General features: G+C 42.4%; 1 protein-coding gene across 1 annotated transcript in view; it reads right to left on the bottom strand.

Annotated features, from left to right (window-relative positions):
* Window positions 1–24,708, bottom strand: part of LOC307240409 (glutamate receptor 1-like) — a gene marked incomplete at both ends in the record, with an annotated part of 86,608 nt that extends 61,900 nt beyond the window's left edge. The window contains 3 exons of the mRNA XM_080014193.1: window positions 6,581–6,820; window positions 23,425–23,559; window positions 24,420–24,708. Of these exons, the coding sequence (XP_079870319.1) occupies window positions 6,581–6,820; window positions 23,425–23,559; window positions 24,420–24,708 (664 nt within the window). The remainder of the gene's footprint in view (window positions 1–6,580; window positions 6,821–23,424; window positions 23,560–24,419) is intronic.
* Between the last annotated feature and the right edge of the window lie 634 nt (window positions 24,709–25,342).

Genomic DNA, 25,342 nt, shown 5'->3' with positions numbered 1-25,342 from the left:
ACAGATATTAAGATACCTCACACATTTAAATTGGAGGCAAAAAGTTAACATAGAATACACATCACCACATTGAATTAATCCAGTTACTCGTCATTACACAAGCCTGCTTAAAGTGTATTATTGGCAAATTCGATATGGAATTCAGTGAATTATGAATGTAAATATGTTTGCAAATTCATATTTTAGGGGAATTAGTTTGTCAACTAACTGCTAGATAGATACATGTGTGTGTCTGTGGGGGGGGGTCCTAGATCACACAAACAATTTCCACAAGATCAACAAATAATTATTTCAGGTATATATAGTATATATAAGTATATATAACAGGTGACATGTACTAACACACACACACACACACACACACACACACACACACACACATACACACACACACACATACACACACACACACACACACACACACACACACACACATACACACACACTCACACACACACACGCACACACACACACACACATGCACACACACACAACCTTTGTAGCAGGTCTTTACAACTAGCCAAGCAGAAAATAGGCACTCAACTCTGTTTACAGAGAGGAATACAGTGTTTCCACAGAGGAGAAGAGAAGAGAGAAGAAGAGGAGAAAATAGAGAGAAAAGACAGGGGAGAGAGGGGAGGAGCTGTGGAAAGACGAAAGAACAGACAAGGGAGAAGGAGAAGAGAGGAAAGGAGGAGAGGAGATAAGAGGAGGGGAGAGGGGAAGAGAGGAGGGGTCAAGGAGATAAGAGGAGAGGAAAGGAGAAGAGGGGAGGAGAGGAGAGGAGATAAGAGGAGAGGAGAGGAGAACAGAGAAGGAGTGGAGGAGATAAGAGGAGTGGAGAAATGAGAAAGAGATGAGACAAGATGAGTAGAGGATGAGACAAGGAAAGAAGAGCTGGGAAGGGGTGGAGGGAGAGAGGGAGGGAGGGAGGAAGGGAGAGAGAGAGGGAGGGAGGGAGGAAGGGAGAGAGAGAGGGATGGAGAGGAAAGGACAGGAGAGGAGGAGAGACTGGAACAGATCCCTCCAGGGAAGTCATGGTTTCCAGCCTCTTACGCTCCCAGTCCTGCTCTCTTCCAAGCTGGATTGTCGCCCCCACCGCACCCCGTCCGGCCCCTGGTGCCCAGAGTCAGCCCCTGGCAGTTTAATGAGGCCAGCGCACACTTAAGGTTTTTGGCGCTCTGTAATCTGTGAGCCTGACTGTGCACAACCCACACCAACCCTCAGCAACACCACAACATCTCAGCCCGCTTATTCCTCTCTGCACCTACAAGACTTCTGGAGGATCCTTGCAGGGGTGGGCATAACTCATTACAACTTTTTTGAGTATTTTCTCAGTCTGTAATTGTACCCAAACATTCGACAATATTTATGCTATTGAAATCAATTGGAGGACCTGTAATGTGAAGGATTGGTAAAAACCATCATCTCCCAAATATACGGACATTTATTGGATTCGTTATCGGAGTTTGTTTAGATCATTTACGTCATGCAGCATCACGCAGCAGCATGGTGGCTCAGTGGTTAGCACTGAGCAAGAAGGTCCTGGATTCAAAGACCAACCATCCCTTTCTGTGTGCATGTTCGCATGCAGATTGGATGTTCTCCCTGTGTTTTTGTGGGTTTGCTCCGGTTTCCTCCCAGCATCAAAAGACATGTATGTTTAACAGGAGCTGATACTCCTGTCAGTGCCCCTGACCAAGGCACTGGCAGAAGAGCTGGAGTTGGTCCCCAGGCGCTGCACGCAGCTGCCCACTGCTCCTAGGTATAGGATGGGACAAATGCAGAGGACAAATTCTGTTGTCTCCTTCTTGTACAATGACAATGAGAAAATCAAGTCATCAAAGTCAAGTCACACTTTATTTATAGAGCGCATTTCATACCAGGGCAACACAATGCGCTTTACAAAGAAATACAAAAAAGAAAGAGAGAACATAGTTGTCAGCCGGTCATTACAAAAGAATGCCCCTGAAACAACATCAACAACAAAAGCAACAACAAAGACAACAAAAACAACAAAAAAAGCGACTCCAACCACAGTGGCAGCAACAGCAACAGAAAACAACAGCCACAGAAACAACAACAAAGGCAGCAGCAACATCGACACCAGCAGCAACAACAACAGCAGCAGCAACGTACACGCAAAGACGTCACTGGAACCGGAAGTGGTAGCTCTCACCGGAACTGGAAGGTCACTCAGGTTAGAGATGGTTAAGTCGAGGTATAAGGTTACGTTAAGTTGAGGTATAAGGTAAGCAACAGTTAAGTTTAAGTATAAGGTTAGCAGCAGCAATGACAACACCAGTTAAGGTATAAGGTTAGCGGCACCAACAACAGCACCAGCAGCAGCAGCAACGACAAGACCAGAAGTGACAATACCAGCAGCAACGGCAACAGCACACAAGTGAAGACGTCACCGGAACCGGAACTGGTAGCCCTCACCGGAAATGGAAATTTCAACTGTGTGCACCATCTCATCTCAATTCAGTCACGGTCCTTTAATTAGCGACCCTAAGTTAGAGGTCAAGTTTTCAATCAGACCATGGGAGAGAGATCCTGTTGACTCTCTCTCGCTGAAACACACCCTTCTTATGATCCTCTAAGTGTAATATCCCAACAGAAACAACCACAGCAACAGAAATAGCAGCACCAACAACACCACCAGCAGCAATGACAACACTAGTGGCTACTGTACCAGCAGCAACAATAGCAACAGCTACAGCGCACAAGCGAAGACGCCACCGGAACCGGAAGTGGTAGCTCTCACCAGACACTGAGATTTCATCTGTGTGCACCATCTCATCTAAATCCAGTCACGGTGGATGGTTAAATTTAAGTATAAGGTTAGCAGCAGCGACGACAATACCAGCAGAAACAATAGCAGCAAAAGAAAACAGCAGCAGCAATAGTAGCAGCAACAGCGCACAAGTGAAGACGTCACCGGAACTGGAAATGGTAGCTCTCACCGGAACCAGAAATCTCCTCATCTGTATTGAGTCAACAGTGTGTTCCATCTCATCTCAACAAAGTAACGCAGAGCAAAGACGTTACCGGAACTGGAAGTGGTAGCCCTCACCGGAAACGGAAATTTTAACTGTGTGCACCGTCTCATCTTAATCCAGTCACGGTCCTTTAATTAGCGTCCCTAAATTACGGGTCAAGTTTTTCATTCTGACCTCGGGAGGGAGATCCTTTTGACTATATCTCCGAAAACACAACCTTCTTATAATCCTCTCACTGTATTATCACAACAGAAACTACAACAACAGCAACAGAAATAGCAGCTGTAGCAGCAGCAGCCACAAAACAACAAGAGCAGCAGCAACATCAACTCCAGCAGCAGCAACAAAAAACAACAGCAAAAAAGACAACAGCAACGCACACGCAAAGAAGTCACCGGAACCGAAGTGGTAGCTCTCATCGGAACCTGGAGAAGTCACTCAGGTTAGAGACGGTTAAGTTGAGGTATAAGGTTAGAGGTGTTTAATTTAGGGTATAGGGTTAGAGATGCTTAATTTTAGCCATAAGGTAAGCGAGGGTTAAGTTTAGGTATAAGGTTAGACAGACAGACGGACAGACCGACAGACAGTCGTCAGTCAGTCAGTCATAGACTGGAGTGAACAGCAAGGTTTTTAACCTGCTTTTAAAAGTATTCAGTGTGGGGGCCTCTCCCAGGTCCCTCGGTAGGGTGTTCCATTTACTTGGGGCATAGATACAGAAAGCAGCTTCTCCTGCTTTGGAGTTGGTCACTCAGGTTAGTTAAAAGACCACTGCCTGTGGACCTGAGAGTTCTTGCTGGTTTGTGTATCATTAGAATTTATTTTATATACTGAGGTGCAAGGCCATGTATAGCTTTATATGCAAGCAGCAGAATCTTAAAATCAATTCTAGTTTTGACGGGGAGCCAATGTAGAGATCTAAGAACAGGTGTGATATGTTCACACTTTTTTGTCCCAGTAAGAATGCATGCAGCCGCTTTTGGGATTAACTGTAGCCGCTAAACAGCTGATTTCGGGAGGGCGGTGAATAGGCCATTACAGTAGTCCAATCTACTCTTTATGAATGCATGGATACATTTTTCGGAGTCTGCTTTTGACAGGAAGCCTCTTAATTTTGAAATGTTTTTTAGATGGTAGAAGGGTGATTTTGTGATTTGATTTATATAGCTCTTAAAATTTTGATTGCCGTCTGTGATTACACCCAGATTTTTGGCTTCATTCTTGCCCTCCAGGGACAGAGAACTAAGATGAGCTGCAATTTTCTGTCTTTGAGCCTTTGCACCAAAGATGAGTATTTCTGTTTTGTCTTTGTTCAGTTGTAAAAAATTCTTTGACATCCATGCATTAATATCATTAATACACTGAGTGAGGGAGTGTATGGGGAGTAGGTCATCAGGAGATAGGGATATGTACAATTGTGAATCATCTGATTAATTATAGTAATTTATTTTGTGTTTCTTTACAATATGTGCCAGTGGAAGCATGTAGAGGTTAAACAATAATGGTCCCAGAATCGAACCTTGGGGCACTCCACATACAATATACACTTTGTTTGACACAAAATCTCCAATGGACACGAAAAACTGCCTGTTCTGTAGGTAGGTTTTGAACCAATTTAGAACCGGGCCAGATAGGCCAACCCATTTTTGTAATCTCGCTAATAAAATATGATGGTCAACAGTGTCGAAGGCAGCACTGAGATCCAGGAGCAGAAGAACAGATCGTTTTTTTGCATCAGTGTTTATGTGTAGATTGTTCAGAACTTTAATAAGTGCTGTTTCTGTGCTATGGTGAGGTTGAAAACCAGAACGATAGGTGTCCAAAAGGCTGTTTGAGGTTAGATAGTTGTTAAGCTGAAAGTAAACTGTTTTTTCAAGTATTTTGCTGAGGAACGGCAGGTTGGAAATGGGCCTGTAGTTGGCAATAACTGTTGCATCGAGATTGCTCTTCTTCAGGAGTGGTTTAATGACGGCTGTTTTAAATGCTGCAGGGAATATACCTGATTGAAGAGAGCCGTTTAAAAATTCTAATACTTCATGTGCTCGGCAAAAACTTTTTTACTTTTTTAAATGTGGTAGGGAGGGGATCCAGGCAGCAGGTGGAGGACCTGAGCTGACCAACAATATCGTCCCGTCTTTTTATGTCTAAGGGGATGAAATGAGACATGGCAGCAGTCATATTACTGGGGAACTGAAGGGTGGGTTCATTTCTGGATGTTGAGGCACTAATATTCTGTCTGATGGCTAGAATTTTGTTACTGGAGAATGTAGCGAACTCCTCACATTTTTCAGTGGAGAGAATCTCTGACGGGGTTGTAGATGGTGGATTAATAAGTCGATCAACAGTGAAGAAGATCACTTTACTATTGTTTAGGTTTTTATTAATGATTTTAGAGAGGAAAGTCTGTCTGGCCTATTTAATTTCTATATTTCTATGGTTCTACGGGGATGGTGGCTCAGGAGGTAGAGCTGGTTGTCTAGTAATCTAAAGGTTGCCGGTTGATCCCAGGCTCCTCCTGCTAGCATGCTGTAGTGTCCTTGAGCAAGACACTTAACCCCTAGTTGCTCCTGATGGCTGCGTCCGTCGGTGTTTGAATAATTGTAAGTCGCTTTGGATAAAAGCGTCTGCTAAATGCAATGTAATAATAATGTGTATCGATTGAGTCTATCCTTGTAAATTTCATGATGAACCTGAAGATTTGTCTTTCTCTATTTTCGTTCTGCCTGGCGACACTCTCTCTTAAGCTGCCTAATAACTGCTCCATTTCTCCATGGGGCTTTTTGTTTTTCTATGTCTTTAGTTTTTTTTAGAACCCGCAGTAAATGGCACGGTGGCACAGTGCATTGCACTGCAGCCTCACAGCAAGAAGGTCCTGGGTTCGATTCCCGCCTGGGCCGCTGTTGGCGCCGTGCTCCGGCGGGTTATCTCCCAAAGAGGAGCCTTTCTGTGTGGAGTTCGCATGTTCTCCCCGTGCTCACATGGGGTTTCCTCCACCTCACGTCAGTAAGGACATCCACACAACATCGTCTGACCAGCGATGGACGCTTATCACCTGGTCCCCGGGCGCGTCCACTGATCCTGGCTGTGCCCCCAGAGGAAGGACAAGCCAGGATGGGTCAAATGCATAGGATCCATTTCACCGGCCACCATTAAAGCGTGTGTGTGTGTGCAAGCATGTGTTGCGTGACAAATAAAGACTGTTTCTTCTTCTTCTTCTTCTTCTAAATTGTTTAGATTCCTGTATGTTACAGGGAAGTTACGTAATTTCGGTCTATGGTTTATAAGTACAGGAATTTGTAGAGGAGAGTGACAGTCATTTATTGTCAGAGTGGATCGGACTCACCAAACATCAGCAGCGAACAGAAGATTTCAGCATAAGTTCCATGTTTAAGGCGAGGAGACGTGAAAGTTTGGATGAACATCATGTCTGAAGACGTTTGGACGGTTCAAGAAGGTGCCGAAGTTGTCCTGTGTTTTAGTCTTGTCTTGTATTATGTCCTATGTTGTGTCCTATGTCATGTTCTGTGCCGTGCCCTGTGTGTGCCCTGTGTCGTGGCTGGTGTTGTGTCCAGTGTTCTTACCCGAGTCCGAGCTGTACATGTAAACAAAGCGGTTCCACATGAAGTGCTCCAGCAAGGCCATGAGGGGCTCCTGGAGCTGTGGCCTCAGCTGCAGCACAAACTGGTTGTTGGTCTGCACAGGGAAGGATGGGGTGACGAAGCAGACATGCAGAGAGCCGCAGAATGACATGAGCATGTTGACCGTCCTCTGGTCGTAAAGTCCCATGATGGCGTACACCCCCTTGGCGAACTGGGAACAAACTGGGAGAGGAGGACAGAGATGGAGGATTTTAGGAAGCATACAGTCTGAGGGGAGTTTTCAGGAGTTTTTCCTTGCCGACCTGCCGAGTGTTTACAGTGTAAAGTTGTGCTTCCAAATCTCCCCCATTCAATTTGAATCAAGGTATTTATAAATTAACACAAACTGAGATTTGACTCGGGTTTCAGGGGAGGCAGAACCTAAGAATGATATTATATATTTAATTTTTTCTTTTTGTTTTGGTACCTTAGATATCTGAGTTCTCAACCAAGAACAGAACAGAGAACAAGAATCTTAAAGAAATCATAGATTATTGAGATAGAGATTAAGCAAATAGAGAGGGCATAAATAAATATAAATATAAATATATAAATATGTGACACATAACAGAAATAATGACATAACGTGAAAATCATTAATTACAATCAGAGATAAAAGAACAAGATGAACGTAAAGACCTATAAAGATACCAAAACTGGCGACGTTGATATGGCCTAATGAATCAGAATCAGAATCAGAAATACTTTAATAATCCCAGGGGGAAATTACTTTTGTTACAGCTCCAAATCTACATACAACATATTTACATACAACATATAATAATTATTAAGAAACATATTTATATATAAATATATATATAAACATATCTATATACACATGGTAAAGTGTAAAATGTGCAGTTTAAATGTGCAAAAAGAAGAAGGTGCAGAAGTGGAAGTCCCTGTTTTGAGGTCAAATAAAAACTTCGTTAGAGAGAGCAGGACTTCACAGAGTTAGAGTGAAAAAAACAGAACGAACAAAAGAGAATAAAAGTTAAGAAAGTTAAAAAGCAGACTCAAACGTAGGAGCAAAGTAACAGGCAGCATTCAGCTTTCGCGCACGCGCACTTAATGAAGGATGTGGACTGATCCATCCTTCCATCTATCCATCTAACTTTCCTCAGACTTTTCCAGCAACAGGTCCAAAACAACAGCAACTACAACTAAAGGACCCTTCCAAATGAAACATTAAGTCTAAAAGTTCTAAAATACTACATTTTCACATTGCAGGTGTGGGGAAAAAAAACCTAACTGAGGTGTATAGAAATATTCCATATATTTTTACACTTTGCAGCAATGTTACAGTAGTTGAGTAGCTTGACAATTTCAGAGAGGGTGCACATGATTGTACTTTTCTGCAGTAAGATCACCAAGGGTGCCGTAGATAAAATGCAAAGAAATGCACTGCCTATGTATGATTAAATAACATTTTATTAATTCCAGATGGGAAATTCAGGATGTCCATCTGGTGCCGGCTTTTAATTTAATTACATAATTATACATTTAGAGGGTTTTTCTCAATGAGTCAATATTTCATTGATTGTTGAATTAATATGTTAAATCAATAAATAAACTGCAATTATGATCTTTTTGTGCTTTTATCAATCAAGCAGAGCAGCAATCCCTTCGTGTCTCGACACTCAGCTTAGCATAGCGCGAAAACTGTTAATACTGCCATTAGTCACACACCTTCCCTGTCATGTCTGCATTATGTTCTCTAACATATGGAAATCAAGGGTTGCCATATGTTTTCCATGCACCTAGTGGAGTAGCATGCATCTCTTTTAATGTAAATTACACATTTTTTAAATTGTTCTTATCCTCATGGTACAATGTCCTAATTTCTCCCATACTTTTTTGCTACCTCATGTTGTATGACGGATAAACTATTTCCATTTCCCACATAACGCATCTCTGTCATATTCCCAGACATGCAACACTGCTTATCAAATGAGTGCTCAGTCCTTTTACAGTTAGGGATTAGGCCTCAGACAAAATAACACTCTTTTCTTTACAGCCCTAAGCTTAGGGAGTTGTTCCTCAAGTCAAACTTTTCTAGACCGAATCTAGATAAGGCTACAGCATCACCTCACATTTTATTTTCTGGTCATGTCATCTGAGAATCCTCCATGTTTTAATAACAAAAGTAATAGTTACGGCAACTACAAGATGATGAAACATGTTAAACAGAGACATCAGATAATTTGTGAATTTTTTTTTTATATAATTGTCTGCCCTACATAGCACAGTATAAGTGAAAACCACCGTAGACGAGACTTCTGAGATACTGAGTTCTGATCTGATCCATTACCTTCACAAAGTAGTTTAGACTAGTGTGGCTAAGCAACTCCGAGCCAGTGACACCAAACATGCCGCTTTCCCTATATGTTTAAAAAGACCATAACATTTTTCCAAAACCCATTTCCTAAAACCATACCAGTAAGGAGGCATAGCTTGCGGAGCTAGTTCTGTTGGCCAACTCAACGGTGCCACACGCTTCCACACCCTTTTCTGGAAACCTCGCCGGAGTGATGAGCAGAAGAGCCCAGATGCCCAAACACAATGTCTAATAAATAAATAAAAGTTTTAAATAAAATCTGTCTGTCAGAAATGGTATTAGTGCCTTCTGAGTAAAATCAAATGCTTCCCATATTCTCCAAGGTTTAGTATATTGTTAACTTTTGATGTTTTTCGCATTGATAGAAATATGATGATAGTATGAATGAAATTCTCCTGTGAGGGGTTGCTTAATCATTCCAGGTCAGGAGCATCAGTCAGTGAGGCCCTCAGTCATGGATGTAGCACATCAAGTGCAGCTGTACGCAAGCCACAACGACATGCACTGTGGCATATGTGTTTGCGTTGACATCATTCAGTCAGGTGGGTTCAGCACAATAGCTGTGTTGACAGCAAATGATATCTCCTCTCAGTCATTTGATAATTTCTCATGAGGTGATAGATTTGGAGCAACCCACAAAAGATGCTTCTGGGAAACATTCAGATTGAATCTACGGAATAAACAGAAATAGAGTATAGACAGTGTCGTCATGCAACATTCCAGTATAATACCTTTTCCCTTAAAACACTTCTCCTGGAGTCTTGGACTATGGTTTTACTAGACAGTCCCAGTGGCCAACAAAACAGAGGGATGTTCAGCAAGTCTTCCCCCTTAAATTCGATAGAATACTGTCAGATGTGTTATTCGGTCCCCTTTTCAGTCTGCTTGGCAACACGACAGCTAATTTTGGCTAATTTACACAACAACAGGCCTTCCCCCTCGAGGCCACCGTATCACACCATCATTGAAGACGCCCGTTGTCTGTGGGCCAGGATACAGTGCTAACAATAGACCTATCCCCTTCAGCACATGCTATCATGCTAACAAGGTATCCGTCTCTTAGCATTAGCATCGCTGGCCCAGTCAAAGGCCACCCCCAACAAACACATCAAGGTCACATGGAGTAAAAGGTTGACAGCGGCTGAGGGAACATTTCTGGTTGTGTTTGTAGGTAACAAACGCACAGCAGCATGATATAAAGTATTATCTCATATGTCCGTTCGTGGATGAACTCATGGGTAACCCTCTGTTTTATGAGATGAATGAGTCTTTCAAAAGCTAAATTTTTTCACATTAAATTTTCCACAGATGACTCTTTCTTCACAAGAAAGAAAGGGTGGAAATCTGCATTTCAAACAAAGGTTGAATATTGACAGAGCAGGAATTATGAGGTAGCCTAGATAGAGTAGACATAGCCCAAGAATTAATGGGGCTATGCGCACATGACAAAGGTACACAGTCAAATTAATGAGTTTAGTAACTAAGTAACTGACTAATAGATTAAATAGATCGACTCTTGATACAAACACACATATGTATAGCCAATTAAGTGTAGAGTACAGTAGGCTACAAATTTTCACAAAGTCATAAGTAAACACTCAGCTAGTACACATACACAACAGTTGCGCCTGCCACACACCACCCAAGTGGCGTTGTCAGGGCCCCCCGGCACAGTGACATAGAAGACGACGGGTTGTAGACACCAGTTTAAGGCTAGGTGTAATCAGCCAGGAGCAGATCGCACATGTTGTAACAGGGCTCCTCTCCTGAATATGTGTGAGGATAGGGCTTTTAACCTGTTGCTCGCCCAACCACGGAGCAACAGGTATGCAGCCACCCTGACCCAATCACCTAGATCCAAGCCTACCCCCCCACCACGCAGAAAACAAAAATGAAAAAAAAAGTTTAAAGCAGCCTCTGAAACAGGGTAACGATACCTAAAAACAACAGACTCTGAAACAGGGTTCCTTTACCTTATACAAACAAATGTCCAAAAAAATAAAAATAGGTCCCCTCCCAGAGGACCTGGTTCCCCAGAGAAGTATGGTTGACAGGTCTCCTTCCCCCAGGGCGACGACAGACTGCCCCCTCCTGCTGCGCTGACTGGTGAAGCTGGGCCGGCCTTGGCTGTTGCGGGGACTGCATGGAGGGGTGGCCTGGCTGCTGGGCTGCTGGATGGTCTCGGCATTGGCTGCTGGGTGGAGGAGCTAGCCGCAGACCCATCGTGGTTACTGCAGCTGCTTCTCCCCCGGTCCTCCGCCGGACCCCTAGGTGCTGCCTCTGCCAATCGTGAGAAGGTTGGTGCTGGGGCTGCCCATTGACCAGCTGGTGGCTCTAGGGCGTCTTTGGACTTCGGGTGTCCCTTTCCCGTGCTGGAGAGTCCTTGTTCAGCCCCCACTGTGGCAGTTCCACCTGCCACACGCCACCACGCCAAGTGTTTTTATGGCCCTCCAGCACAGAGACACAGAAGACAATGGGTTGTAGACACCAGTTTATTGTAGAGCGAAGGCTAGGTGGAATTAGCCAGGAGCAGATCGAACATGTCATGACAGGGCTCCTATCCTGAGTGTGTGTGGGAATGGGGGTTTTAACCTGTTGCTCGTTAGCCCAACCACCGAGCAACAGGTATGCAGCCACCCTGACCCAATCACCTAGATCCAGGTCAGGTGTGGCTGCTCAAACCATCCCATTCCCAACCCACAACATATTAACTATCTAATTAACCAAATTAACCAACCAACCAGCCAAACAACCAACCATCAAAAAAATAACCAAACAACCAAACAACCAACCACCCCACCAACCAAATAACCAAACAACCAAGCAATCAAACAAACCAACCAACTAACCAACCAAAGAACGATAAACCACCCACCCAACCAACCAAATAAACCAACAACAAAGCAATCAACCACCCACTAAACCAACAAACAAACCAATTAACCACCCAACCACCCAACAAACTAACAAACCAACCAACAAACCAATTAACCACCCACCCAACCAAATAAACAAACAAACAACAAAGTAACCAACCAAACAACCAACCACCTAACCAACCAAGCAATCAACCCAACCAACCAACCAACCAAACAACCAAACAACCATCCACCAAATCAACAAAACAACCATCTTACCAACCAAACATCCAACCCCCCAACCGTCTACCAAACCGAACAATTAACCAACCGTCCTACCAACTAACGAACCAAATAACTAAACAACCAACAAAACCAACAAACTAACCAACAAAATAACCAACCAACCAATCAACCCACCCAACCAAATAACCAAACAACCAACAAACTAACCAATAAACTAACCAACCAACCAACCAACCATTCAACCCACCAACCAAACAACCCAACCCACTCACAGCTAACCAAACAACTAACTAACTTACAAACTAACCTAAAACACACTTGTGGAAGTGAAGGGTTGTGTACTACTAAAACTTCCAATGCCTGCGGTCAGCATAACACGGTTCCTTACTAACTATATAGGGATGGGCCTCTGTCTGTATGTCTGTATGTCCTTCGATTATCTCGACAATCGTTCAGCCAATAAACTTCACTTCATTGCAGCAGACAAAAAGACATGCGGTGTCAAATTTGGTGCAATTTGGACATGCGAGACATGTATTATTAATAAATGATGAATAAACAAGCGATCCAATACCAAGTATAACCAGGGCCAGAATCGCCCAAAACAAATTGTAATTATTGGTTTTGTTTGGAGAAATGGTGAACGGGGTTGTGCAGTGGGTTGCTTTCATTGATTGCTTTTCTGTCGGTGTTGTGCGTGGGCGTTCACGTGACGTTTGTGCTGAAAGGATCTCCCGTTCACCACACAGTGATAGGCACCAAGCAATCGCAAGTGAGTAAATATATTCAGAGAAACTGATCCCTTTTTTGTTATCGATCCTATTGACACCATCGAGCTTCAAAATGAGACGTTGTATCACTAGTATCGATACTTTTCCTACTGATCCACCCACCCCCAGGCACAGCACTAATTTTATTTCAATAAGAACAATGCATTTCACACAGCATTGCTTCTACAGGCTCTCTCTATTCTTGAAAAGTTGTGTACACTCTACTCTGAGTACTTAACTCAACAGCAGACAGAGAAAAGCCATCAGTGAGTTCAATACGACTCCTGTGTGTCAGTTCAAATCCCTGCCGTCAGACACTTCTGGTGGACCAAGACAAGCAGGGTGTCAGGCAAAACCCCGTCATCTGTCTACCACTGGTGCCTAGGGGGATTTTGGAAAACAACTCATAAAACCTCTTTATCTCTTCAAGGAACTCTTTACAGCCCCCCACAAGCACCAATAGTCCCCCTCGCAGTACCCCCCCCCCCCACACACACACACACGTACACTTACCGCCAGACAACGATTCCCACCGCCATGAGCGAAAAGCATTTCTAACTTTTCCTCTGTGGCTCACACACACTCGCCTTTACCTCAAGTAAACTGGAGAACTGAACTGGCTTTTATCTTCATCAGATGGTTTCTTGGTTCCTACCTTGGTTGCTACCTGTAGGGCCTGGTATTGTTTCTTGGGATTTTAAGATGTGCTGGTGTCGATTAGGGGTGGCTCGATACCACTTTTTCATGTCCAATACCGCAACCGTGAGGTCTGCTGATACCGATACCAATCCAATACCGATCTCTTTCCCTCTCTTAGACAACTAAGATGTTAATAATACGTCTGTCTGGATGCACTTTCTTTACCCTAGCCATCTAAAAAACATCATGCTCAAACTGTGAAACAAATATTCTACTCCCCAAAAGAAAGAAATACATAAAAATAAAAAGCCCACAACATACTTCAGCTGAGGCATGTTGTGGGCTTCTCATTAAGCTCGTCTTTTCCTCTCTCTCTCTCTCTCTCTCTCTCTTTCTCTCTCTCTCTCTCTTTTTCGATACCCGATCCAGTGATTTTGGACAATATCAGACTGATACGGATACTGAGTATCGGATTGGCGCATCCCTAATATCGATATCTTGACTTAGATACTGTTTGATATCTCACGGATACTTTTTTAAATACCCATATTCTTTGTAATACTTAAACATCAGGTTATTGGTATGGCAGTTCCCCTGCTACATGCCACTCAAATGGCTTCTACCGGGCTCCCCGACACAGGGACACAGGCGATAATGTTGAAGAAAAAAACATTTTGTTGAAGATAGTGGCAAGATGTACCAGGCCGGGAGCAGATGGAACGGTGTCTTGATAAAGGCTCCTTCCCATGTGTGTGTGGGGATGGGTGATTAAACCCATTCTCATCGATTGCTCTAATGAGCAACAGGTGCACAGCCACATATGATCCCGGCCCAATTAACTAGACCCGAGACAGGTGTGGCTGCTTAAATCACACCAGCACATGTAGCGTTTGATCAGGAAAATGACTCTCAAGGCTATATTTAGCAGTTTTTAGCATTCTTGGAGAGACTTCTGATGCATTTCTATAGTTCACATAATTCATTAATATGGCTTTAACCTTCAATAATATTGATTATTCTTTCTCAATTACGCTACTACCTCACCAGACTATAGATAGATATAGTATATATACAATATGGCTATACACATATCAATACTACCATTTATAGTATTGCCACGCATGCAGTGCTGCTATAAATTCTTTGTCAAGTCCGCTGCTGTAACACCTACAGTATATTCTTCCCTTGGGTTGTTATCTTATAATATTCTATCTATAGTGTCACATTTAGAGTGTCAAAAATAGATCAAATTTGGTCAGTTTTTCAATAATTCCCGCTCCGTATGTGGATCAATTTGGATGAAACTTTAACCACGAGGTGTTTGTGACATACCGGTTCAAATTTGGAGAATTTTCCCAGATCAATATCAATAATAATAATAATAATAATAATAATAAGAAGAAGAAGAAGAAGAAGAAGAAGAAGAAGAAGAAGAAGAAGAAGAAGAAGAAGAAGAAGAAGAAGAAGAAGAAGAAGAAATAATAATAATACATATTATGATTTTATTATTATTATTTGTGGCAGTTTCTGTGCTCAGTATTATGTGCCTGTGTCCTACACAGGTAGGACACAGGCACGGGGTTGTAGACACACAGTTTATTCTAGAGAGTTGGCCAGTTGGAATTAGTCAGGAGCAGATAGACATGTGTCATGACAGGGCTCCTATCCTGAGTGTGTGTGGGTTTTACCTGCTGCTCGTTGGACCAACCAACAAGCAACAGGTATGCAGCCACTCTGATCCCAATCACCTAGATCCAGGTCAGGTGTGGCTGCTCAAACCAGACCATCCCCAAACCACATTATTTCGTTATCATCATTATTGTCATTATTATTATGATTATTAGCCAGTGGCCCCTGGGGGGTACTCCCTCATGGTCACTAGGATCAGGCAGCGATAACCCATGATAGCGTCGCTTACGTAGCGTCGCTCAGCGGGTTCTTATACGCCTCTTAGACCAGTCCGATTCAGTGGAGTCTTGATCAGATGGAGATAGGACGTACCTGCTCTTGATATTTAAAGGATCAACCAATCAGTGGATCGCAGTTCAACACAGGATCGATACAGAACATGATTTTTTCTTCACATCTACAAAGCAAGAATTACTGATGGAACGGTATTTAAACAATATTTAAACATTTAAACACGTGATTACTAAAAAGGGCGATGCTGAAGGTATAAATAAAGACAGAAAAGAGTCCTGGAAAAGCCAAAAAGCATAAAAACGTAATTTATAATGTTACTTAAAGTAATCTAAAGTAAATGATCTGCACGTTCCATTTATACTAAATTGCTGATACAAAGCATGCACTGACTTGCAATTTCAAACTTCTATTTTTTTAATCATGTTCTTTTTTGAGATAAGGGAAATTGCCATATAATTGTATTGCTCTTACATATTGTGCATGTGCCAAAGTATGTTCAGTCCCACTAATATCATAGCCTATAATATCAAATAATATCAATACAGTGTTCCTCCTAGGATGGAGTTGTAGCAGTGGAGGAGAAATTTTCGCGGGCAATTTTTTTCCCCCTTCATATTCATAGATATTTTTTCGATGTTTCTTTAAGGGAATCCGACCCAAATAATATGTATGAGTGGGATGTAAGCAATTTCATAACTGGGGCACTTGTTTGAAAGTAAAAAAAAAAGAAGAAGATGGGAAGGAGAGAGTGGTTGGGTGAGGGAATCTGTTAATTGTCTTTCACACGTCACGGTGGACCTCACGCATAGTAAGGCTCCAGGAAGAAGATTCAGTGCATGTGGAATGCCGTGTATGTGTAACGTGTGTGCGATACTCACGTAAAGTTGCAGGACTGTTTTCGCTTCAGCGAATGATAATCCTGAATACATGATCAGTATTGCTACTTTATTGTTGACATCTACCTGGTGCTTGTTGTTGTAATCATTGTGCTGACGTTATGAGGTAGGTACTTTACTGTATATGCTTTATATACTGTATGCTTATATATATTTATACTTCACTGTACAGTTTATGCTTTACTCACAGGTGTGTGAATTGACCTAGATATGAAGCGTCTATAGTGCAAAATAATATGACATTTGTTTCTCAAGAGATAAGACTGAGCTCTCTCCTCCTCTCCTCTCCTCTGGAATTTTTTTTTAAAAACAAGCTGCTGCTAGTTGCATATAGGGGAAACACTGAAATATGCAGGATATAAAATATGTTGGCACCTACTATGTATAGCTGCAGAAAATTAGATCTTAATATATTGTGAAAAATTTGCAAAAAAATGAATTACCTGCAGTTGAATTAAACACTTGTTTGATGTGCCTAGCACCTCTGTGGACCAGAAATACAATAAATATATCTCTATTTCACTGTAAAAACTGCCGATTGTTAAAAAGGGTAATCCAATGCAATTTGCGCTGCAGTTAAGGGCTGATTGCCGCTTCATAAGGATACAAGCTACATACAGGTAGTCCTCACTAAACAACCTACCTGTTAAATGACCATTCGGACATACAACCAGCTCTCTGAACAGTCGGTATTATACGCTGCGTACAATACCGCGGTGTGCGTGCAACGTGTTTGCTGCGTGCGCGGCGTCTCAGCGTCAAGCATCTCATCTCATCACCGTTCTCAGTCTCATTCCCGCAGTCGGGCAGTATTTACTCGCCTAGCGTTCACAATCGCCACGGCCCCTTACCATGAAATAACACGGATGCTCGCTTATCGACCAATTCACTGAACTACCTGGTCCTAGGAATGAAGTGAGGAGTACCTGTATATAGTTTATTTTGAAAGGTGATTCTATACCTTTTATAAAGAGGTTATACTGAGACTATAAATTGGTCTATTCTAGTTAGAAGGGTTTCTCATGTCTGTCTTGTCTTGCAGAGGGGAGATGGCGGGGACAGTGCGGGAGCGCTGTGGGGGAGGCCCAGTTGAGGCCCGTCCATAAAAAGTCTTATAGTAATTGTACGATCCTTACTGGAGCTTGTTTTATAAACTGTGTGAAATAAAACTTGCGGTGCCGGCGCTTCAACCCCGGTAAACCCTGTGTCACGCGTCCTTGGCCAGAAACTTTCGTAGAGATCACGCTACATGTATGTATTAAAAAACGATATAAATTCTATTTATATAATTGTTAAATAAATATATATATATATATATATATATATATATATATATATATATATATATATATATATATATATATATATATATATATACACACACACACACACATGTATAAACTGTATATCATGGTTTCATGGGGGGATCGGGGATGTCTGACCCCCCTAATTAAGACTTGGACCCCCCAAAAGAAGTAAAAAAACACAGGTCGGGGGGGGGGGGATTATATCATAATCAAGCTAGCCTGCTCCTGACCAGGCTAGCTCCAAGGCATATGTTGCCATGGTAACCTATCTGGCATCTTTTCTACTGGGATCAGACTACACAAATTCAGCCTGATTTTGACCCGAATTGTCGTGGCAGACAAATTTCCAGCGTCGGGCCGAAAGTGATCGCAAGGAACGACGAACAGGCGACTTTACCCCGTGTAGTCTGACATAATCCGCGAACAGTCAAGGGGCATACTGGACGCTCCACGACACCCCGACAAAAAGTCTAGCATGTCAGAATTTTTTGTATTTTCACCCCTAGTCCTACGACACATTACTTTCTGGTGCACATACCTCTATGTTCACATGGTGAAGAGAAAGAGGGATGGATGCTGCTGTTGCTGCAGGGACTGCCCATTGTTATGACACCCCAATAGTCAGAAAAATGTCTGGGAAGGTACCCGGGAAGGTCCGATGTCTTCATTCTGCATAATAATTAGCCATGTGCTCAGGGCTCTATCTGAACCGAGGCAATCCGAGGGCGTAGGTAGACGGTGAGGTGGAAGCCGAAACCAATTCAGATCGTACGTCTGTTGCAGACACAGATTGTCCAAACAATCCACCATCTACATTGGTGTACAAACTGTTTTTCACGCATGAAAATGTCAAATCCGCTGCTCCAACTCCATCCGAGGGGAAACACTGTATTGATATTATTTTTTATTACAAGCTATGATATTAGTGGGACTGAACATACTTTGGCACCCGCAAAATGTGTACACGCAATACAATTATTTGACAATTGTCCTTCTCTCCATCTGAACAATATATAAAAAAAAGAAGTTTTAAATTGTAATATGCCAATATATATGCAATATATCTTCGTGAAAGACAAAGATATTGTGTAGTCTGATTCCGAGTCTGACTACACAACTAGTCAGTCAGTCAGTCAACTACACAAGTCAGGCTAGCGCAATTTAGCCTCACTTAGGGCGTTAAGCAACCTTTTGGGAATAGTCCTCTGGCCATACTTTTTGAACCGCATCGCTATGTGTCCTTCGGCGGGGTCATCAGTCCAGCAGCAGGGGAACATTGCGTAATGTACAGCAGTTTGTGAATGCATGTCTCCCAGGACACCTAGGAGACCTATGTACGTTGAATGAAAAAGTCAGAGTGAGGTTAGGAGGCTGCTCAGAGCTCCTCGACGCTCTACTGAGTAAACCTTTCAGTCCCTCATTCCAGTGTAGTTGTTTATTCACTACTCACCTATCTGCTTGTTTTTTGCTCCAATATAACCATGAGCAGATTTTGTATTTTGAGTAATTCTATTATATAATTATAGAACCTAGAATCGCGATTGTGGCGCCTCCCCTTGCGGCTGCCTGCGCGAGCACCTTGTGTCGATTACGCACATTTTGGCATTTTTTTGTATTTTTAGAGCTTATAGAGTTTATTGTGCGTAATCACCGGGTGTCATGACATTTCACTGCATATATGTATGACTGTATGTATATGTATGTGACAAATAATCTCTTGAACTTGAACTTGAACTTAAACATGGAAAAATCACAAGGGAGACCTCAATTTTCTTGTCCGTCTGGCTGTAAACCTTCGACCACTGACATTTGAGCCTTTGTAAAAAGAAAAAAGAAAAAAAAAAGGCAAGGCATAAAAGCTCATTATAAAAGCTTCTCCTGTAATCACACAGTGTAATACTTTCTTCACAATAGCAACTGAAGCTCCCTCCTTTTACCAACAACCACAAGTGTTTTATTCCCAGTGCTGACCTCTTGTGGTCTATAGTCAAACAACCTTCTGGCAACATCTGTTATTTTTCGAACCGGGAAATGATATGTACGGTAAAACAGGTAAAAAAAGAACAACAACTCTGTGCTTATTCCTGTGCTTTCCTTTAATACAAGATGTCTTATAATATAATTTTCTGTTGCTATAAAGCAAGGCAGTGCAGCTTTTTACACCGCCAACCTTTCACTAGGTAGATTGTCTTTACTCAAGGACAAAATTGCAGACTGTGGTACAGGAGTTGACCAAACTGTCACTGATTCTAGTGTCAAATTAATTATCTGGTGTGGAACTCAAAAGTGCAAATTACAAAAATGTGCAAGGCTAAGGTGTTCCTGTGGAGACACACTGGGTCCTGCACTGGACGATGAATGCAAGTCAAGGCATGATGAATTACACTGACAGCCAGAAACTGTCATGGTAGGTTTTTCACCCTCCGGGCCAAACCTGTCTGTGTGACTGCCTGTCTGTCCATCTATCTGTCTGTGTCAATGACTTACGGATGGTTGGTCTATCTGTACCAATATTATGTTTAGGGTTCCCATTTCTGGTTTATCTCAATGGATGGACTAACACTTCCCGTTCTAAAAGCTCATGCAATCATGGTTCCATGAAGTTTTTGTAGACTTCACCTGGCCACAGCTGTAGGTTGCTCTGTGTTCCACGAAAATGTGAAACTTTTTCCTGCATTTCATCCCAGTCAGTTAAACAAGCTCATGGTCCACTTGTCCGACACACAATATCTCTACAGCTGCTACCTTTCACATGCGGTGTCTAAATTCAGTCAATATGTACAGCCACACCATCATGTTGGCTTATTCTTATTCTTTGCTTATTCTGATTCTAAGTCCTGTGCCAGTAAAGAACATCTATTTTGCCCTCAACACAGCATCCTTTCTTGAAATTAATTCTGAGGTAACTGGGTCAATCCAGTTATCCAAGTCAACACCCAAAGCATCTTCTTCGAAATTCTGGACCATCCAAGAGGACATCCGGGCATTTTAAAGTGTTCTTGGCATTTGATGAACTACAGTTTGGAAGGGAACACGGTCCGTAAGGAAAAACGATGTCAAGCTAGTTCACAAGGACAAAAGCATGGATCAGTCATGAGGCATGAGAAACCAAAAACAGAGTTTAAGGACAGATAGGGGGGTGGGGATTGCCCTGCATCCCAAACCGCCCCCAAATAACTATCCCAACACACAAATTCTCAATTCTGCACATTCACATGGACTGCCACCATGACAAGGGCCGTCTGAACACAGAGGGAGCCGAACGGAGCGAGGGAGGGTGACTGCTCAGCTCTCCAATTCCCTCCAAACCCAGGCAATTATGGTGCAGCCTGAAGAATGAGTGTTGGCCCCACAGGTGGAGGCTTAATTTTAAAAGACAGATGACAATTTGCTTCCAATTAGGGCTGTATGAGATATATATATATATATTGTAATTATTATTATTATTATTATTATTATTATTTTTATCTTTTTTTTGTCATCTTCAGATTAAGAAAACACACAATATACAATAAGGGCATTCATCTTAAGGATAAGATTACAATTTGAATGCATCATAGTTTCTCCCAAAAAAGGTAAGTGCAGCAAAACATTTGGATATAAAGATGGCATTTGTGCAAGCATTGTTCAAAACATGTGGAGTGGTGGAGGAAACAAGACAAATCTGTGCTCTCACCTCAAATCCAACAACAGGTGGAGAAATACGCATCACGTTAGACGCGATGAATATTTGCTTTCTCATAAAAAATCGTATTGGAGTGATAATGTTAAAAAATTTCAATTTCTCTTCAACATTATTCTTGAGTGATAATGAATAACATTCTGAAGTTAATATATTAATAAAAAAAAAAAACTCATGGCCTCTGAGTGCTGCACCTTGAATTTTATGAATAAGCTCTTTTAATATTACCTTTATAGAAATTTGTGAAAAGTGTATCTACAAATGCAGCAACAGCTGAGAAATGAAGACTGCTCTCCTTGTCTATGACAATAATGTGCACGTGTCACAAGCTTTGTTTCATAGACACTTAAATCAAGTGTCGCCCGAAAATTAGGATGAGGAATTACAGGGTTACATTGGGAGAAGGATGCTGAGGATGGAGCTGCCAGGCAAGAGGAAAAGAGGAAGCCCAAAGAGAGGGTTTATGGATGTGGTGAGGGAGGACATGCAGGCGGTTGGTGTAAGGGAGGAAGATGCGCAGAACAGAAGGTATTGAGGGCAGATGATCCGCTGTGGCGATCCCTAACGGAAGCAGCCGAAAGAAAGAGAATAAGAGTTTGGAAGACAATCTCACTGTCGCCCTCTACTGGCTGGTTAATGTGTCAATGAGACCAGAGACCAACATGTGGGTTTAAATCCAAACTAAATTGTCAAAGTGGATAATGTTTTGGAGACAACACTTACTTTGTGTATTTTTTTTTCTTCGTATTGAAGTAATAGCATGCAGGCACTGGTTGCCCCCATGTTTTATACAGAGAGAGGTATGGGAAAAAGACAGGGGAAAAAGTATTTTCTTGGTCATTTTGAATGTTTCCTTTTGTCTTAGCAATAAGGTATGTTCTATCACACTATGTTAGTACATATTGTTGTGCTCTTTGTGCTCTTTGTGCAAGTGTGTGCTGTAGTACTGTGGTCGCCCCAGTAGCATTTGAGCAAATGTGCAGTTTGGCACCATCCTAGCTGTCAAGAGTAATTCTGTGCTTTTATGTGGCAAAGTCTAATATTCCTGCATGGAGATCAGTGTCTCCATCACAATGTGCAACGGTGGAAAATATAAAAGGCAGATTACTCAACAAGCCTCCCTCTCCCTGCCATCTTGTGATGTGAATGGTGGGAGTATTAAGCTCCTTGTATTCATGAGATGCTTGTTTTTCTGCCTCGCCACATGTTGAAAGTGTGAGCCTGTTACGCTGCCGCAACTACACTACATGTCTCAGAGGGCAGGCACGTCTCCCTGCGCCCGCTCCACACACCCCCATGCAACAACGAGAAAGAAAGGGGGGTAGCTGGAGCAGAAAGAGAATGGGGAAATAGAGATCAGAACTGAGAGAGAGAGAGAGAGAGAGGACAATGCAGAGAGAGTCTGACAGAGACTGAATGAGTAACAAACTGACAAAGAGAGACAGGGAGAACAAGAAAGAAGAAAGAGAGAGAGGAAAATGAGTGTGTGTGAGTTGATTTTGTGAAACGCAGAGACATACAAGAAAAGGTCCTATCGACCGGGAACAACACAGTTGGAGCAGAGAAATAGAGTGCAAGAGAGAGAGAGGGCAAGTGTGTAGCTCGGTTGAAGCAGCTGGGTGCATTAGTATAGCTTTTTATGGTATGGACAGATATGGAGAGATATGGACAGGTATGGACAGGCATGGACAGCTATGGACAGCTATGGACAGGGACAGGTATGGACAGACATGGAAAGATATGGACAGGTATGGACAGGTATGGACAGCTATGGACAGGGACAGGTATGGACAGACATGGAAAGATATGGACAGGTATGGACAGGTATGGACAGCTATGGACAGCTATGAACAGGTATGGACAGGTATGGACAGGTATGGACAGGTATGGAGAGGTATGGACAGCTATGGAAAGGGGATAAGCTTTTCATAAATTTGATGGTGTGTGGGAAGAAACTGTCCCTATGAATTATTGAAAAATAACTAATCAAACAACTGATTACTCAGACCAATCGTTTTTGGGGTAATTCCGGAGGAAAGGACAGGTCCAAAGACCAACACTATGCCTATGTTAATCTGGACAGCGAGCTCTTCAACAAACAAACAAACAAACAAAGACTGTAACTCACAGGCGTAGGTCATGGCGAAGCTGCTGGCCGTGTCTACCATGTCCACCTGAGGAACCAGCTTGGGGAGGTCCTGGTGCCGGGCCAGTGCGAAGCGGAACACCTCGTACTCATGGGAGCCGGTGGGGAAGAGCCCCCCTTGTCAGACAGACAGACAAACAGACAGACAGACTGTGAGTCAGAGAAACAGAGAGAAACCACATCCTGGAAAATCCAAAACCTCCCTGCTACAATTAAATCAATTTATTCAGAGTTCTTGGTTCAACTTCAAAAATAAATTGTTGTAATTTACTCAACCTATGTAACCTGTGTAATTGTCTTTTTTTTGGGTGGGGGGGGGGGGGGTCTCAACTTATAAAGTGTATCTCCATTGTTCAATTCCACGTCGAGAACGCCTGAGAAATATAGATTTCTGTACACAGTGTACACATTTAACACATTTAGGTTGATCCAATGAGGGCTTTTTTCCCCCATATATGCTGAAGGAATCAATTCCAGTTGAAATATCGGACGCGTTGTGGACCAGGCAGGACAAAACGATCCATTCAACTTGGTGTGCAGTGGAGAGGGTGGTTTATTCAGGCAGAGGGACATACCCTGCATTCATGATTATTATTATTATTATTATTATTATTATTATTATTATCATCATGATTATTATTATTATTATTATTATTATTATTATTATTATTATTATTAGTATTATTAGTATTAATATTATTATTATTTGAATATTCACCGTCTATTTGGTGAATGAAACGCGCTCTGCTGCCAGACGCACCGGATTGGAGAAGTCTCCGTTGTTATCTAACCGATAAGACACTGTTTTGGGTAAAATATTAAATAAAATAAAATAAAAAACAATGCGTCAATCCGTTAAAAAGGTGTATCTTGCATTTAAATGCATTTGACAATGTATCTGCAATATAAGTGCTCCCACCTGCGGTTTTCTTTCATTATTGTGTTTTCTGTGAAACGCACCATCCTCCCAGACTCACCTATATTGATGTTACTTGGGAAACTTGTGCCGCAGCAGACGGTGACCACGCAACTCAAGAAGAAAACAGAAGAAACGGAAGATCTCAGCTTCATTGTTTCCTCCTGCAGGGACCATCCACTCCGAACCGTGAACGAGGCTGCGGGTCCATCCACCCAGAATCGGGTCCAGGTCCAGGTCCAGAACCAGGTCCTCCAGATCCTATAGTCCTCCAGGAGAAGCCCGACACTGGGTCCGAGTTGGAGCGCGACAGCGACAGCAACGGAGCGCGACAGCGACAGCAACAGCATCTCTCTCTCTCTCTCTCTCTCTCTCTCTCTCTCTCTCTCTCTCTCTCTCTCTCTCTCTCTCTCTCTCTCTCTCTCTCTCTCTCTCTCTCTCTCTCTCTCTCTCTCTCTCTCTCTCTCTCTCTCTCTCTCTCTCTCTCTCTCTCTCTCTCTCTCTCTCTCTCTCTCTCTCTCTCTCTCACCCCTCAGATAATAATAATAATGGGAGAGTTTAGCTCTCTTTGATTATTTATTATTATTACTACTATAATTATCTACAATTTTTAATGTATTTCTTTTGTGATGCCCGCCCCGTGGAGCGTTGCAGTCATGCGACCGCAAAGTAAAAGAGGATTTGTGGACGGGCAAGCACAGTGATGCGCCCCCCCACCCCCCAATTTATTTATTTATTATTTAAATTTTTTTAATAAAAAAATAAGTGGGTGAGCAGAGTGAAGAGTGATGGGCAGAGATAGAGATATGGCAAGGGGAATATAATTATACAACAAATTATATTTGTTGTTATTATTATTGTTACTATTGTTATGCAGTCTCCTTGCAGGACTGTACAGTATATGCAGACGAATGAAGATGTGAAAATATCTTCTTTTCTCCTTTTATCGCACAGCTCATTCAATGATCACATCTTCACTCGGAC

This window comes from Zeus faber (genome assembly GCF_960531495.2).
Source record: "Zeus faber genome assembly, chromosome: 14".
In the NCBI taxonomy this organism is placed as follows: domain Eukaryota; kingdom Metazoa; phylum Chordata; class Actinopteri; order Zeiformes; family Zeidae; genus Zeus; species Zeus faber.
The sequence above is the reverse complement of the archived record's forward strand: the minus strand, read 5'-3'. Positions and strand labels throughout refer to the sequence as shown.